Source organism: Malaclemys terrapin, chromosome 15 (genome assembly GCF_027887155.1).
Source record: "Malaclemys terrapin pileata isolate rMalTer1 chromosome 15, rMalTer1.hap1, whole genome shotgun sequence".
NCBI lineage: Eukaryota > Metazoa > Chordata > Testudines > Emydidae > Malaclemys > Malaclemys terrapin.
Window position 1 is genome coordinate 10917254 of NC_071519.1, and position 17889 is coordinate 10935142.

A 17889-nucleotide genomic window follows, 5' to 3' on the forward strand; every position below is an offset into this window, starting at 1 on the left:
CTTAGAGGGAACTTAGCTCTCTGGCCAGGCACTGCAGAGACCCCAAGTGAGATGAGACCCCGCTGTTGTGCCAGGTAAAACTGAGACCTGGACCGAGATTACAGCCCCCCTTGTGCCAGGCAGCACATGACTGGCCCAGATTGCTGTTTCCCTTTCTGTGCCAGTGTGGGGTTTATATAGCCCTTCACAGGCACCCAGGGAATGGCCCCCTATCATCCCCATGCCTGATGTGGTGGGGCAACCAACTGGCAGCATTGCCTTTGAGGGTACTGCTCCCCCCCTCCCCCTTTACTGCCACCACAATGCCTGTCACCTTCACTTCCTGAGGGGTGACCCCCAGGTGGTGTGTTTTGTTATCCCTTTTTCTACCCCCCCCCCAAACCCCAGAATCCGTTGTGCACCCTCGGTCACTCACCTATGTCTCAGGCGACACGGCGGGTCATGGGGCGCGGGTGATGCTATGCTGGAGATCCATCATCACTGAAGGAGTGGCAGCCTTGACCGCCCTAGAAGGTTGCCGGGATGCTGATGTGCACTGGCGGAGAACTGGGGCTTGACTGAGTCCATGGACCATTTGGCCCACACTGTGTCACTGTAAAGCCTGCTCCGCATTGCTGCCAATTGCTGCTGGTGGCGTTGTGCCCGTAAGTCTCTGTAAGACTGTTTTCAGCAATGCCCCTCTGCCATGTACATTGGCCAAACCGGACAGTCTCTACGCAAAAGAATAAATGGACACAAATCTGACATCAGGAATCATAACATTCAAAAACCAGTAGGAGAACACTTCAATCTCTCTGGTCACTCAATAACAGACTTAAAAGTGGCAATTCTTCAACAAAAAAGCTTCAAAAACAGACTCCAACGTGAAGCTGCAGAACTGGAATTAATTTGCAAACTGGATACCATCAGCTTAGGCCTGAATAAAGACTGGGTGTGGTTCGGTCCTTACAAAACCTAAACCTAATTTCTCCAATACTAATGTCTCCCTACTGTTACACACACATTCTTGTCAACTGTCTGTAATGGGCCACTCTTACCACTTCAATAGTAATTTTTCCTCCCTTGGTTTCCTGCTGTTAATGGATTTATCTCGTTAGACTGACCTCACACTTGGTAAAGCAACCCTATCCTTTCATGTATACCTGCTCCTGTATTTTTCACTCCATGCATCTGATGAAGTGGGTTCTAGCCCACAGAAACTTATGCCCAAATACATTTGTTAGTCTCTAAGGTGCTACGAGGACTCCTCGTTGTTTTTGCTTTCTTCAGTGACTCAAGAGCATGAGCACCAGCCTCAGGCAGACTGGTAAGAAGCAGGGAACAAACTCCAAATTGGTTGTGAGGTCTACATGTAGATTTCACCAACCACGTATCCAGTGTAAACGCTTCAGGTACTGTAACAGCATTAACGTGGAATTACAGATCATCCTCTTGGGTCATCCTACATATCTCACCATGCAGGTGAGCTCACCTTTGTGACAGATGGTCCCTTACACCAGGGGTTCTCAACCTTTTTCTTTCTGAGGCCTCCCCAAAATGGTATTAAAAACTCCATGGGCCACGATAACTGGTTTTCTGTATATACAAGCCAGGGCTGGCATTAGGGAGTAGCAAGCAGGGCAACTGCCTGGGGCCCCATGCCAAGGGGCCCCCACAAAGCTACATTGCTTAGGCTTTGGCTTTAGCTCCTGGTGGTGGGGCTCAGGGGCCCTGGACTTCAGCCCCATGCGCTGGGACTTCAGCTTTCTGACCTGGGCCTCGGCAAGTCTAATGCTGGCCTTGCTTGGCAGCCCCCTGATAACTGCTCGTGGCCCCCCCCAGCGGGCTCCAGACCCCTGGTTGAGAACCACTGCCTTACACCATGAATCACAGCAATGTTCAGGTTACTGCCAGTCCCAAAGGATCAGTCACTTCCTTAGGTCAATTGAATCTTAGATTTCCCACAAAGACAACACTTGTAGCCAGTCCTGTCATAACCTGTATTGAGATTTATTTAAAAGGAAATGAGAATGGTTTACAAAGTTAAAGTAGGTTAAAGCAGATGCAGATGAGTTACAGTCTTAAATTTCAAAATGTAATAGGAGCTTCTATAATAAGCAAGCTCTACATATTCATTAGGACTAATGCAGGCTAAGCAGCTGGGGAACTCTTGCTTATGCCTAGAAACTTTCCCTCCAGAGTCCAAGTAGCATACAGATAATCAGTTCCTTCTGTATGGGGTTTTTTATTCCCTTCCTGCCATGTGCTCTGAGCTCCTGGGATCTCAGCTAATGGGCAGTCAAGAGTAGAACAGTTGTTTGTCTTCTTTAACATCCCATAATAGTCTATCTGGTGTTGATGGACCTCTCTTGCCAGGCAGGGTGTAATTCATTCTGCTGCCAATCAGCACTTCACGTAGGTAAAGTCTCTCTCCTTTCTGGTGATTTACATAGCCACAGAGGCTCACAATGCAACTAGTCAGATATTAATCCAGACAGCAACTCGCAAGCATTCAATAAAGTCTAAGCACATTCTTGTCATTCTAATACCTGTTTTAACAATACTAACACTGGTGAGTCAGACTAATTCCAGCTATGCATTTGTCCATGTTCAATTAAGACATGGGGGCTTTTGCAAGAGTCACAGGCAGGATGGGCAGGGATGGTGTCTCTAGCTTCTGTTTCCCAGAAGCTGGGAATGGGTGACAGAGGATGGATCACTTGATGATTCCCTGTTCTGTTCATTCCCTCTGAAGCACCTGGCATTGGCCAGTGAACTAGATGGATTATTGGTCTGACGCAGTGAGTCGCTCTTTTGTTCACAGTCTCTATCAGGAGTATCTACTCATCTGAGGAAAGAAGGCCCAGTCTCAGCGCTCCCAGGGTAATGCTTGCCAAAAGCTAAAACTAGGCCCAGCCCATGAAAGGGGGCACTCCCAGGAGAGACTGTATGGAGGCTGGAGCATCAAACCACTTTGTAAACCTGAGACCGCTGCTTTGGGGACAATGAGAACTGAAAGGGACCTCAAGAGGTCATCTAGTCCAGTCCCCTGTGCTCAAGGCAGGTCAAAGTATTATTTAGACCATCCCTGACAGGTGTTTGTCCAGCCTGTTCTTAAAAATCCCCAATGATGGAGATTCCACAACCTCCCTAAGTAATTTATTCCAGTGCATAACCACTCTGACAGGAAGTTTTTCCAAATGTCCAACCTAAACCGCCCTTACTGCAATTTAAGCCCATTGCTTCTTCTCCTATTCTCAGAGGTTAAGAAGAACAATTTTTCTCCCTCCTCCTTGTAAGCACCTTTTATGTACTTGAAAACTGTGATCATGTCCCCTCTCAATCTTCTCTTCTCCAGACTAAACAAACACAATTTTTTCCATCTTCCCTCATAGATCATGTTTTCTAGACCTTTCATCATTTTTGTTGCTTTTCTCTGGACTTTCTTCAATTTGTCCACATCTTTCCTGAAATGTGGTACCGAGAACTGGACACAGTACTCCAGGTGAGGACTAATCAGCGCAGAGTAGAGCTGAAGAATTACTTCTCATGTCTTGCTTACAATCCTCCTGCTAATACATCCCAGAATGATGTTTCCTTTTTTTGCAACAGCGTTACACTGTTCTCCAGTGATTCTCAAACTTTTGTACTGGTGACCCCTTTCACATAACAAGCCTCTGAGGGTTACCCCACTTATAAATTAAAAATCCTTTTTTGTATACTTAATACTATTATAAATGCTGGAGGCAAAGTGGGGTTTGGGGTGGAGGCTGCCAGCTTGTGACTCCTGCATGTAATAACCTTGTGACCCCCTGAGGGGTCCTGACCCCTAGTTTGAGAACCCCTGCTGTTGACTCATATTTAGCTTGTGATCTGCTATGGCCCACCGATCACTTTCCGCACTATTCCTTCCTAGGCAGTCATTTCCCATTTTGTATGTGTGCTACTGATTATTCCTTCCTAAGTGCAGTACTTTTCATTTGCCCTTATTGAATTTCATCCAGTTTACTTCAGACCATTTCTCCAATTGTCTAGATCATTTTGAATTTTAATCCTATCCTCCAAAGCACTTTGCAACTCCTCCCAGCTTGGTATCCTCTGCAAACTTGATAAGTGTAACAGAGAGACTCTGCTACTGGGAGGTTGTCACCATGTCTCAGAGGGTTACACCCTTGTGGGATGGGCTAGGCCTGTACTGGAATAAGGACACTTTCAGCTTCACAGTGTGGCAGAACCTAGAACGGGGTCTCAAACTCAAATGACCAGCAGGGCCACATGAGGACTAGTACATTGGTCCGAGGGCTGCATTACTGACACCTCCCCCCCCACTGCCCTCAGCCCCGCCCCCACTCCACCCCTTCCATGAGGCCCTGCTTCTTCCCACCCGTTCCCTGCCCCCATTCCAACCCCTTCCCCAAAATCCCCACCCCAACTCTGCCCCCTCCCTGCCCCCAGGGAGTGCAGGTGGGGTGTGGTGGGGGCTCAGGGCAGGGAGTTTGGGTGTTGGGTGCAGGAGGGGTGAGGGATACAGCAAGGGTGCAGGGTGCGGCAGGGGGCTCAGGGCAGGGGGTTGGGGTGCAAGAGGGGTGTGGGGTGCAGCAGGGGGACCAGGGCAGTGGGTTGGGGTGCAAGAGGAGTGCGGGGTGCGGCAGGGGGTTCAGGGCAGGGGTTAGGGTGCAGGAGGGGTGCAGGGTATGGCAGGGGGTCAGGGTACAGGAGGGGTGCGGTCTGGGGCTCAGGGCAGTGGGTTGGGATGCAGGAGGGGTGCGGCATGGGGCTCACGGCAGTAGGTTGGGATGTAGGAGGGGTGTGGGGGGGCAGGATCTGGCCCGGCATGTACCAGGGGCAGGGCAGGCTGCCTGCCTGCCTGTCTGCCCTGCCCTGCCCCCGCAAGAGACTGGAACATGGGGAAGGGGGGATGGAGGGGCTGTGTGTTTCTGTTGCTTGAGGCATCGCCTCCAGCAGCTCCCATTGGCCGCGGTTCCCCGTTCCTGGCCAATGGGAGCTGCTGGGGGCGCTGCCTAAAGTAACAGCCACCCACAGCCCCTCCGCACCCCCCTTCCCCACATTCCAGCCTCTTCCTGGAGCTGGGCAGGGCAGGGCAGGCAGGCAGGGGGCCTGCCCTGCTCCCGGTGCTCGTCTGGCCGCTCTGGTAAACACTGGGGGAGGGCGGGAGGGGCTGCGAGGGGCTCGCAGGCCGCAGAAAATCACCCCGCGGGCCGCGTGTTTGAGACCCCTGACCTAGAATGCCCATTAGTAGGGGAAAATCCTGGGGGGAATCATGTGGATTGGACAAAAACCCCGTCTGAAGTCTCTTACATTGCTCTTCTCGCTCTGGCAGGCTACAGATTAACATCCACGTTTTGCTCCAGATCATCCCATCCTTGCAGCTGGAAGGAAATGGCCGCAACGGAGCTGGCTCAGGTAAGGGAATATCAGGGAGCTGGTGGTGGGTTCTGCTTGGAGGGAGAGGAGCAGTAAATGCATAGGAGGGTGGGAGTTGCTAGAAGTGGTGGGAGGTAGGAAATATCTAGGGTGGAGAAAGGGACGGGACAGGATGTGATAAACCTGCTGAGACTTGTGTACTCTAGGGTGTGATGGGTTGTCACCCTAGGGTGTAGTCTGAGGGGCTTCTGGGAACCGCTGTGCCCTCTAACCCTGAAGCTGGGCTGGCCCTTCTCACACTGCTTTGCTGGAGATTCAGCCAGTGTCTCCAGGCCCTGTTATCACCGAAAATGACAGCAAGTGGCGCCATGCATCCAGCTAAGCTACCTGAGTTCTTTACCTAAGCCACTCAAGGACAGATAGAAAACAAGAGCCAATTTCCTAGAGATAAGTGATAGCAAAGAGATCAAAGCAGATTACTTAGCAAATAACCAAAAACTCAAACTAAGCATAATATACCAGCTGGACAGAATTTGAATTAGCAATTTCTCACCCTGACTGATGATAGAAGCAGTCCACCAAGTTTCCATACACAAGCTAGAAATCCTTTTACCCTGGAACCAACACTTCCCCCAGTTCAGTCTTCGTTCCTCAGCTCTCTTGTGTGGGGAATGAGGCCAAGAGATGATGTCACACCCCACCTTAAGTAGCTTTTTCATATGGTGGGAACCCTCTGTTCCAAACTCAGTTCCCAGTCCAGTTTGTGGGAAAATACTGGTACCAAAATGGAGTTCAGTGTCATGTGGTCTGGTCACATGCCCTAGCATGCCCTTCTGAGTCATAATAGCTGAAACATTCACAGGAAGGCTAAGCTCTTTCATGGTCCATTTTCTTTGTTGATGAGCCATCAGCACTGTCTGGCTTCTTCACTGTTGTACCTGAAAGGCTCGTTGTGGGTGTTACCCAGAGTAAGCACATTTGAAATACAGATACATAGTCAATATCCATAACTTCAGATACAAACATGATCCATGCACACAAATAGGATAATCATATTCAGCAAACCATAACTTTTCCAATGACACTGAACATGACACATCATGCACAAAATGCATCATAATTATGTCCTAATCATATTATAATCCTACCATTATGCTGAATGTGGGGAGGGATAGCTCAGTGGTTTGAGCATTGGCCTGCTAAACGCAGGGTTGTGAGTTCAATCCTTGAGGGGGCCACTTAGGGATCTGGGGCAAGGTCCCTTCCAGTTCTAGGAGATAGGATATCTCCATTAATTTAATGTGGGGTGTAGTGTCAGATAGGACCTAATTTCAAGGCACAGGAGTTGAGAATGGAACTTCCCCTCTTTGTGGAACAGGAAATAACCCCCCAGCCAGGCCTGGGAAAACTTCCCAGACTCCCAGTGCTGGAGCCTGAATCTACTGAAACTTTGTTAGTTACCACCCCACCCCCCCAATCTTTGTGGCAACTGCAGACTTTATCAGTGATGATTTTATATTCTCTTCTAGGTCATTGATAAGAATGTGAAATAGCACAGGGTCAAGAACCAATCCTTGTGAGAGCCTGCGAGAAATAAATCCACTTGACCATGGTTCCCCATTTACAATCCCAGTTTTTAATCTATTCAATGTATGCTGTTTGTATTTTGTATCTTTCTAGTTTTTTAGTCAATATATTGTGCTGAATCAAGTCATATGCCTTACAGAAGTCTAGGTATATTACATCAGTACTATTTGCTGCAACCAAACTTTTGATCTCATCCAATAAGGATATCCAGTTAGTTTGATAGGATCTATTGTGTCTAAACCTTTGTTAATGGGTACTAATTATATTACTCTCCTTTAATTTTTTATTAATGAAATCCAGTATCGGCTGCTCCATTCTCTTGCCCAGTATCGATTTCAGACTAACACTCTTGTAATTAGCTGGGTCATCTCTTTTACACTTTTTAAATGTTGGCACAGGATTAGCTTTATTCCTGTCTTATGGAATTTCCCCAGTGTTCCAAGTCCTAATTAAAATCAACATTGACAGTCCACCACGCTCCTCCACCAGGTCTTTCAAAACTCTTGCAATCTGGACCCGCTGATTTAAACATGTCTAACATTAATAGCTGCTGTTTAATGTCCTTGTGAGTTATTGTTGGAATGGAAAGACTGTCGGCATCAACATCTTATGATAAGAGTTACATCATCTGTTTTTCTCCAAATCCAGGAGAGAAATATTTATTGAACACTTTACCTCTTCTGCATTATTTTTGATAATTCTGCCATTTCCATCTAGTAATTTACCACTACCATTGTTAGGTTTAATGTTGTACTTAATATACTTTTAAAAACTTCCTTCTTATTTCCATTGATTGATCATTGATTTCTGATACCAATTTTCACTTACCAATTTTCTAGAATTCTGATTTCTAATTTATATTCTTTACTATTGACTTCCCCTTTCTTCCATATATTTTATTTGGAGAGTTGGGATTCCTATCAGGGAGCCACCAGCAGGGTCCAGAGACAGCCCCATCTCCTATATCAAGCTCTGGGTCATAGGTATGTGATAAATGTGAAGACCCTGCCTCCGTCTGTCAGCTGGGAGACACAAAGGTTCTCTCTTTCTACCCTCTGATGCCTCCTGGCTGCTCTAAGCAAGGTGGGGTGGGACTCTGTTAACATGTGCCTCCCGGAGCTTCCATTTACCTGGTGCTGCTGTTCCATGAAGAGTGGGGCAGCAGGTACTGAGTGTTGGACTCTTACTCTTTCAGGGGCCCGTGACTTTCGAGGAGGTGGCTGTGTATTTCACCAGGGAAGAGGGGGCTCTGCTGGACCCCACTCAGAGAGCCTTCTACAGGGATGTCATGCAGGAGAACTATGAGATGGTGGTCTTGCTAGGTAATAAGTCCTGTCCCCTGGGTTATTAGAAGCTGTGGGGTCTCTAAAGAACCTGAGTAGTAATAACTTTATACCTTTATTCTTCATACAAGTTTTGACAAGTTTTCTTGCCCTGCTTTTTTTGCCTTATCTCCCACCCACTAGTATAATTTTTGGACATGTGCCTTTTTGGTGTTATCGGTCATTTTAAAATTGCATTTAATGTATCATTATTGGCTACACTAATAACTGCATTAATAACTGTAGCTTTCATGCCTTTTCCTCATTTTAAGAGGAAAATATGCCGCCTGTAGAATTCTAAATTGAGTAAATAGACGTAGCCTTAGGTGTTGAAGGTACATGGCCTAGAGTGGGACCCCTTGGGGGTCTAGTGTACTCAAGGGGCACCTCCCAAGGACTGTTTAAAAGCCAGGGCATTGCACATATCCTATGGATCCATGACAGTGCCTGTGCGCCTTATGGGGAAAAGATCTAAAACAAGAAAAGGATCTAAATGTGTATTTACCATCACCCCCTCATCAGTCTTCGTGGGAATCCCTGATCTGTTCCAAAGTGTATTTAAACTTTCCTTAAAGGCTTACCTCTTGGTTATCGGGTCATGTCAGTTTTGTTAGAGGGCTTTCCCTTCACCCTCCCACTTCCCTGGTTCTTGTCACGCAGACAGGAAGCAGGAAAAGACCAGAAGTCAGAAGTGCAGAGAATGCCATGTTTATTGGGGTTAGTTTCCAAGCAGGGATATTCCAAAACCCTTCACACCAGTCGGGCTTATCTCTATGTGCCGATACAGTCTGTTCCCCAGTGTCCGCCTGCTCAGCTCTGACGCTGCAGGGCGTTTACCCCGTATCCCCCTCCCAAACTCTAACGCCGCAGAGCCTTCATGTGTCCCTGTTCTTTGTTCCCTGTTCCTGTCCCAATTATATCCCACTACCCTAATTAACTTACACCTAGCAAAATTAATTATACAGCAGACAGAAACAATTATTGAACCAGACTGATTGACAATTTAAAAGTGGTGGCCATAAAGATAGAACAATACAGAAATGAGGGTTTCACAACCACAACCAGTGATAAGTGATTTCTTGCCAGACAGGATGCTATCCAGCTAAGTTTTCTTTAACCGTCTAAAAATTTGTTTCTTTATCTGGTGGTGATGGGCACTATCCAGACTGGATCGTCTTCCTAACAGCCCAGTACCACCTTATTTCAATGTGACTGGTTTGGGATGTGAGGACGTGACCCTAATCTTCCCAGCTTAAGGCCTCAGACTGTCCTAATGAGAGAAGTCCCATACACAGGCGGACTGTGATTTTGATTCTTTGTTTTTATACCCCTGTAAGTAGCTAAGTGATAAAAATACACCTAAGTTCTTAAAGTATAGGTTTTACAGGCAGGCCTGAATATCTCTGTTCTAACAGTGGGTTCTACCCCTTCCCCCATTCTGTGTCTGTCTTGTCTATTTAGATTGTAAATTCTTCAGGGCATGGGCCATCTACTATTCTGTGTTTGTACTGTTCCTAGCACAATGGGGACCCACAGTTAGTTGGTCCCTAGACACTAAGGTAATGAATATGATTTATAATAATAATAACCCTCCTTCCACTTTGAGCCAAGGAAGATGACCTTGGGATGTTGCTGCTTAAAAATGAGCTGGGGTTAAAACCATGGAATATTCTTTGTGACAAGTATCCCACAAATTCCACTGACCTCCCTTCTTTTCTTTGCCTGGAGTAGGGTTTCCAATTTCCAAACCTGATGTGATCTCGCAGCTGGAACGAGGGGAAGAGCCGTGGGTCCCAGACCTCCAGGGTTCTGAGAAAGAAGTGCTCCTGAGAGCTGCCTGCACAGGTGAGGAATTGGTTAAACCAAATCAAAAACTGTTTGGGAATGCAGGAAACATTAGGGATGCCCTACAAAGACCCTGTGAGCTCTCCGAGTTCAGGATTGTTCCCTGCAGATGTGGAATCATTATGGCAGATGTCATTCATGGCATCCCTCCTATTCTGACTGACAAATGGCAGCAGGTCCCTCCCCGATCTTGCTTTCCCCTGAGTGTTCTGGTGAGATGCGGACCAAAAGTGATCCCTTCCTCTCTCGTCTGTGGAAGGGTTTGAGGAAAATCAGCTTCTGATAGGTTTGATCTCTCCCACACATATTTTGGTTTGTTCATCCCTTTGTCCATTCCTCTCTCTGAGATTTTCTTTCTTTCTGGTGCAGGGACTGACCTATGTCTGGATTCTCTCTGTCTCCCATCAGGTGATGGGATGGTGAGTGAGAATGAGGAGGAGAAACCCCAGCAGGAATATGCTGAGGAAATAGAACCACATGGAACGTTACCAGAAAGATCCAAAGGGAATGTTTCCAGGAGTTGTGCACTCCCAGAAAAAGCAAAAGCATGTGAGACTCAGCAGAGGCCAGAGGAAAACTTCAGTAGCCACTTAGACCTTATTACACACGACAGAATCAACTTGGAAGAGACACGCTACACATGCCATGAGTGCAGGAAAAGTTTCAATCGGAGCTCAGACCTTCTCATACATCAGAGAACCCACACTGGAGAGAAACCCTACATGTGCTCTGAGTGCGGGAAAAGCTTCAGTCGGAGCTCTGCCCTTATCACACATCGGAGAATCCATACGGGTGAGAAACCTTATGAATGCTCTGAGTGTGGGAAACGCTTCAATCAGCGCTCAAACCTTACTGTACATCAGACAGTCCATATAGGTGAGAAACCTTATGAATGCTGTGAGTGTGGGAAAAGCTTCATTGATAGTTCAACCCTCATCTCACATCAGCGAATCCACTCAGGAGAGATGCCCCACACATGCTCTGCGTGTGGGAAAAGCTTCAATCGGAGCTCAAACCTTATCACACATCGTAGAATCCACACAGGAGAGACGCCATACACGTGCTCTGAGTGTGGGAAAAGCTTCAATCAGAGCTCTACTCTGAGCACACATAGGAGAATCCACACAGGTGAGAAACCATATGGTTGCTCTCAGTGTGAAAAAAGCTTCAGGCATAGCTCAGCCCTCATCTCACATCAGAGAATCCACACAGGAGAGACTCCCTACATATGTTCTGAGTGCGGGAAGAGCTTCAGTCACAGCTCTGCCCTGTTCATACATCAGAGGATCCACACAGGAGAGACGCCCTACACATGCTCTGAATGTGGGAAAAGCTTCAATCAGAGATCTGCTCTGATCGCACATCAGAGGATCCACACAGGAGAGACACCGTACACGTGCTCTGAATGTGGGAAAAGGTTCAATCGGAGCTCTGCCCTTACCACACATCAGAGAATCCACACGGGTGAGAAACCTTATGGATGCTCTGAGTGTGGGAAATGCTTCAGGCATAGCTCAGCCCTCATCTCACATCAGCGGATCCACACAGGAGAGACACCCTACACATGCTCTGAGTGCGGGAAGAGCTTCAATCAGCGCTCAAACTTTATCACACATCAGAGAATCCACACAGGTGAGAAACCTTATGGATGCCCTGAGTGTGGGGAACGCTTCATTCGTCGTTCAGTCCTCATCTTACATCAGCGAATCCACACAGGAGAGATGCCCTACACATGCTCTGAGTGCGGGAAAAGCTTTAGTGGGCACTCAGCCCTTATCACACATCTTAGAATCCACACAGGGGAGAAACTCTACTCGTGCTCTGAGTGCAGGAAAAGCTTTAATCAGCGCTCAAACCTTATCACACATCGGAGAATCCACAAGGGAGAGAAACCTTATACATGCTCTGAGTGTGGGAAATGCTTCATTCGTCGTTCAGTCCTCATCTTACATCAGAGAATCCACACAGGAGAGAAGCCCTACACATGCTCTGAGTGCGGGAAAAGCTTCAATCACAGCTCTGCCCTGATCAATCATAGGAGAATCCACACAGGGGAGAAGCCCTACCCGTGCGCTGAGTGTGGGAAAAGCTTCAGTCAGCGCTCACACCTTATCAGACATCAGAGAATCCACACAGGGGAGACACCCTTCACATGCTCTGAGTGCGGGAAAAGATTCAATCAGAGCTCAAACCTTATCGCACATAGGAGAATCCACATGGGAGAGAAACCTTATACATGCTCTGAGTGCGGGAAAAGCTTTAGTGATAACTCAAGCCTTATTAGACATCAGAAATTCCACATGAGAGAGAACTGTAATAAATGCCTCGACTAACGCTGGCCGAAGATTTTTTTTTTTTAATCACATTTGCTAATTCCCACATAGTGATCTTTGCACCATCTTCACCTTGGTCTATCCGCTCCCCTAGATGAGTTGCCTCCTTCTGCCTTTTGCAGCTCACCCTTCTTTGGAGTCAGTCCTGTGATCTTTTCTATCAACTCCTTTCCTTTTGAGTCGCAGGAGTTTGTGTCCCTCCAGCCAGGAATGTTCATTGGCTCCAGGTGGGAGAGAGAGTTTTGATCCCAACAAGCTACACTGAGGCAAAAACTACCTGTACCTGACATCCACTAGGACTGTACATGGCTTTGGCTGCTCAAGTTAGTGATCTTGATACCATTCTAGTTGTAGTGCAGATGCAGCTCAGGTGCAGTGGTTGGCGTTAGCTTTCGCCTTGAGCTAACATAAATTCCATCACTTTTCCTAGTCTAACAAACCCTGAGCATCACAGTTATACTGTTCCCCCATTTCAAAGCAATTTTTAGTCATCAAGTTCCCCCTTCAGGAAGAAATTGTTTCATTCCCAGTTGCTCTGTTGTTGCTTCAGGTTGTGCTGGAGAGGAGATATTTTTACTACCATTTTCCTCATTTAAAATATATTGAACTAGAACAAAGAGCAGGAAGAGGGCAGGGATAGGGAAAATGTCATTTTACCCTCTGTAACAACAGAAGAAGATAGGGTAAGTCAGAGGGATTCCCTTATTCCCCATTACCATCCCAATCCCCCTGTTGTTCAATTGGTTAGGTCAATATTTTTTCTAAAGGGCTGGGAAGAGGATTCCCTAGTAAATGACTTGTAACTAAGCAAAATACCCATATATTTGGCTCCCAAAACAGTTGTGGCCCAGGGCCTGCAGGAGGTCACTCCTGAAGATATCTCCTTCCTAATCAGCTGCATGTTGCCTATTATTTGGGAAATGCAATCCCTATCTAGGTAGAGATGGGGAAAATGGAAGTGACATTTCTCTTCAGCTTCCCCCGGGAGATGCTGCAAATGTGTAGAAAATGAAATCTGTGTTAATTGTGATATAGCTGCAGAAAGATACCTATTTTTAATAGATACCTGGCATTTGGTGTCTTACAGAGATTCTAAGCTGCACCTGAATTTTGTCCCTAATTTAAATCTGTGCCACCAGATTAAAGAAATAAAAAGGCATATTTTGGGGAGTTATATCTCACTATCGCTACTGATACGTTGTGTGGTTGGTGAAGAATTCTATGCCAGAGAAGTGTCAAATTACTCCAAGTAGGGTCAAAGATTTGACAAGAACTCATGTAGAAATTGCAGATACTAGTGGTTGATTTTCACCCCAGAGATGGAAGGTATGGTGACCAGTGGCCCAGGTAAACTATTTTTAGAATGCTGCTCCCTAGTTAAGTGGCATTGGTCACACTCCTATCGGATGCCATGACTAAATTGGGCACAACTGTCTTTTACCTTTGGATCCAAAGTTTCATGAAGCACAGAGAGAATCATAGAAGATTAGGGTTGGAAGAGACCTCAAGAGGTCATCTAGTCCAACCCCATGCTCAAAGCAGGACCAACATCAACTAAATCATCCCAGCCAGGGTTTTGTCAAGCCGGGCCTTAAAAACCTCTAAGGAAGGAGATTCCACCACCTCCCTAGGGAACCCATCCCAGTGCTTCACCACCCTCCTAGTGAAAAAGTTTTTCCTAATATCCAACCTAAACCTCCCCCACTGCAACTTGAGACCATTACTCCTTGTTCTGTTATCTGCCACCACTGAGAACAGCCGAGCTCCATCCTCTTTGGAACCCCCCCTTCAGGCAGTTGAGGGCTGCTATCAAATCCCCACTCACTATCCCATCCCAGGGGGGAGGGATAGCTCAGTGGGTTTGAGCATTGGCCTACTAAACCCAGGGTTGTGAGTTCAATCCTTGAGGGGGCCACTTGGGGATCTGGGGCAAAATCAGTACTTGGTCCTGCTAGTGAAGGCAGGTGGCTGGACTCAATGACCTTTCAAGGTCCCTTCCAGTTCTAGGAGATGGGATATCTCCATTAATTTTTTTTTTCTCTTCTGCAGACTAAGCAAGTCTAGTTCATTCAGCCTCTCCTCATCAGTCATGTGCCCCAGCCCCCGATTATTTTTGTTGCCCCTTGCTGGACTCTCTCCAATTTCTCCACACCCTTTCTGTAGTGGGGGGCCCAAAACTGGACGTATTACTCCAGATGTGGCTTCACCAGTGCCAAATAGAGGGGAATAATCACTTCCCTCTATCTGCTGGCAGTGCTCCTACTAATGCAGGCCAATATGCTCTTAGCCTTCTTGGCAATGAGGGCACACTGCTGACTCATATCCAGCTTCTCATCCACTCTAATCCCCAGGTCCTTTTCTGAAGAACTGCTGCTTAGCCAGTCGGTCACCGGCCTGTAGTGGTGCATGGGATTCTTCCATCCTAAATGCAGTACTCTGCACTTGTCCTAGTTGAACCTCATCAGATTTCTTTTGGCCCAATCCTCTAATTTGTCTAGGTCACTCTGGACCCTATCCCTACCCTCCAGCATATCTACCTCTCCCCCTAGTTTAGTGTCATCCACAAACTTGCTGAGGGTGCAATCTATCCCATCATCCAGATCATTAATAAATAGGTTGAACAAAAAAAGCGGCCCCAGGACCGACCCCTGGGGTACTCTGCTTGATACTGGCTGCCAACTAGACATTGAGCCTTTAATCACTACCCGTTGAGCCTGACATTCTAGCCAGCTTTCTATCCACCTTATAGTCCATCCAATCCATATTTTTTTAACTTGCTGGCAAGAATACTGTGGGATACCGCATCAAAAGCTTTGCTAAAGTCAAGGTATATCACATCCACTGCTTTCTCCATATCCACAGAGCCAGTTAACTCTTCATAGAAGGCAATCGAGTTGGTCAGGCATGACTTGCCCTTGGTGAATCCATGCTGACTGTTCCTGATCACTTTTCTCTCCGCTAAGTGCTTCAGAATTGATTCCTTGAGGACCTGCTCCATGATTTTTCCAGGGACTGAGGTGAGGCTGACCGGTCTGTAGTTCCCTGGGTTCTCCTTCTTCCCTCTTTTAAAGATGGGCACTATATTTGCCTTTTTTCCAATCATCCGGGACCTCCCCTGATTGCCACAAGTTTTCAAAGATAATGGCCAATGGCTCTGCAATCACATCAGCCAATTCCCTCAGCATCCTCAGATGCATTAGATCTGGACCCATGCACTTGTGCATGTACAGCTTTTCTAAATAGTCCTTGTGACGTTATTGACATAATCTGTAACTGTATAGATCACTGATGCGACCACTGTTATATATTTGCAGCAAATATTTTATAAAGATTGTTGTGTAAGAGGTCTATGGAGAGGTTATTGTTCTGCTGGTTATGATTATGCTGTCTATATGTGTGTATAATTTTTGTAGTTGAAGTTATGAATATTGCCTCTATACTGTCTGTATTTCAAACTTATGCTATGCTTCTGGGTGACACCCCAGACAAGTTGGTGTCAGCTCTGCCTAGCCTGCTTGATGGCCCATTAAGGACCATCCGCTACACAATTGACACATTGGAGAAGGCAAATACACCTTGTGACTCAGCAAAGTATTCAGGGACTTGCCCAGGGGACTCCAGACTCCATTTTCCTATAATTTTCCACAGTAAGGACAAAGAGGTGTCCTTACACCTGGAAGAGACTATAAAAGGCTGATGCCTCATCTCCATCTTGTCTTCAGTCCTGCTTCTTACCTCTGGAGGGACTTTGCTACAAACGGAAGCTCTGCACAAAGGATGATGACCCATCTCAGCTGGGGATGGACTCCAGAGACTTGATTTGAACCTGCAGTTTATTCTATCACTACTACAAGCCTGAACCAAGAACTTTGCCATTACTGCATGTAATTGATTCGATTTAACCAATTCTACCTCTCATCTGTATCTTTTTCCTTTTATGAATAAACTTTTAGATTTTAGATTCTAAAGGATTGGCAACAGTGTGATTTGTGGGTAAAATCTGATTTGTATATTGACCTGGGGCTTGGTCCTTTGGGATCAAGAGAACCTCTTTCATTTTATTGGGGTATTGGTTTTCATAACCATTCTCTGATGCAACACAAGGTTGATACTTGTGTCTTTAGTCCTTTAACCTTCTCTTCCAATATGGAGACCAGTTTGCACTTTGTACAGCCAAAGTCACTTCTGTCCTCTTGGAGAAAGACAAACATGGCACATCCTGTGCAGATCATAACAGCTGATCGCTCAGTATCCATGTCTTCCTTCTAAAAGTGTCCTGAGATGTATTTACTTCTCACAGAAGCCTGAAAGGCAAAAACACTCTGTGGCAACTCCCCCCAGGCAAACTCCCAGGCAATAGCTGATTCCATCAGAGCCATTCCATGCTTATTGGTCCCAATCTGGCTGCCTCGTTGGACAAGAAGCACTTCCATGCTGGGAAAATGATGGTAGCCAATGAGGGAATGTATCCGATTCCACGTTCAGACTGCAGGATACGTGACTGCTGAGTCCAGAGTCTGTGGTTTTGTCTCCTCATTTTGCTCTAGAGTCTGATGCATTTGTATCACTTCTCCACCTCCTGCTACTTTGAAAGATTAGAAAGTGTGAAAATAGAGCACAGGTGGTTTTTCTCATGATGCAGCCTTCCCATGTAGTGTGAGACCCCTTCCACCCACACTTCTGGGAGAAGACCCAGGGAGAATTGAACTCATAGAAATGGAAGGCTCCTAGGTTATTATAGAATGTGACATCACAAAAAGCTCACTTGGTGGAAATTGGAATTAAGAGAAAACTGCGCTATAGGTTTATATTTTATAATTGTTGAATAAGTTGTTACCAGCGACAGTGAAATTAAACATGAAATTAATTAGTGTAACATAAGAGGCTGATTATGTGATAACTTTCAGTGTTACAATATAATTCAGGTTTTCTTCTAGTTCTCTCCCTGTCTGCTCTTACTATATAGAAAATACAGGTTAATCCTGAAATTAAAACCTCACTCCAAAGGAATTAGAGTAGGGGAATATGTGAGAGAAATAGCATGTACGAGAATAGAGACTGCAATTATTTCTATTTAAAATGGAATTTATTTTGATAAATTTTAAATCTTCTGTTAAGAGGAAAATTACTTGAGACAGGATTTGGAACCTTTTACCCAGTTAGAGGGTAACAGCCACAGAGTTCTCCAGGTCTCTTGTTTGCAAAGCAAAGATGTCACATCAGGCAGGAGATGTCAAAATCTAAAATGGTGATGGATGTGTGATGGTAGCTTTTCTGGGGTGGTTCTTTTTTTGGGGGTTGTTTTTTTAATGTAATTTTTGTTTTGTTTTTGCAACCAGTTATTTTTATAGATGCTGAGGCCCCTTTTCCTTTTGAGCACAGCTGTTTAACCCTCAGACCTGGCTCTGGAAACCTCCTCAGAACTGGCCTTGTGTTTC

General features: G+C 46.1%; 2 protein-coding genes across 3 annotated transcripts in view; one reads left to right on the forward strand and one right to left on the reverse strand.

The window, feature by feature from the left end:
- Window positions 1-16420, forward strand: part of LOC128823367 (zinc finger protein 585B-like) — a 74276-nt gene extending 57856 nt beyond the window's left edge. Inside the window, exons 7-12 of the mRNA XM_054005611.1 lie at window positions 1392-1461; window positions 3475-3484; window positions 5321-5403; window positions 8147-8273; window positions 10005-10118; window positions 10488-16420. Of these exons, the coding sequence (XP_053861586.1) occupies window positions 1392-1461; window positions 3475-3484; window positions 5321-5403; window positions 8147-8273; window positions 10005-10118; window positions 10488-12451 (2368 nt within the window). The 3' untranslated portion in view covers window positions 12452-16420. The remainder of the gene's footprint in view (window positions 1-1391; window positions 1462-3474; window positions 3485-5320; window positions 5404-8146; window positions 8274-10004; window positions 10119-10487) is intronic.
- Window positions 1-17889, reverse strand: part of LOC128823014 (zinc finger protein 436-like) — a 446052-nt gene that overhangs the window by 252610 nt on the left and 175553 nt on the right. The gene's annotated exons all lie outside the window — the stretch shown is intronic.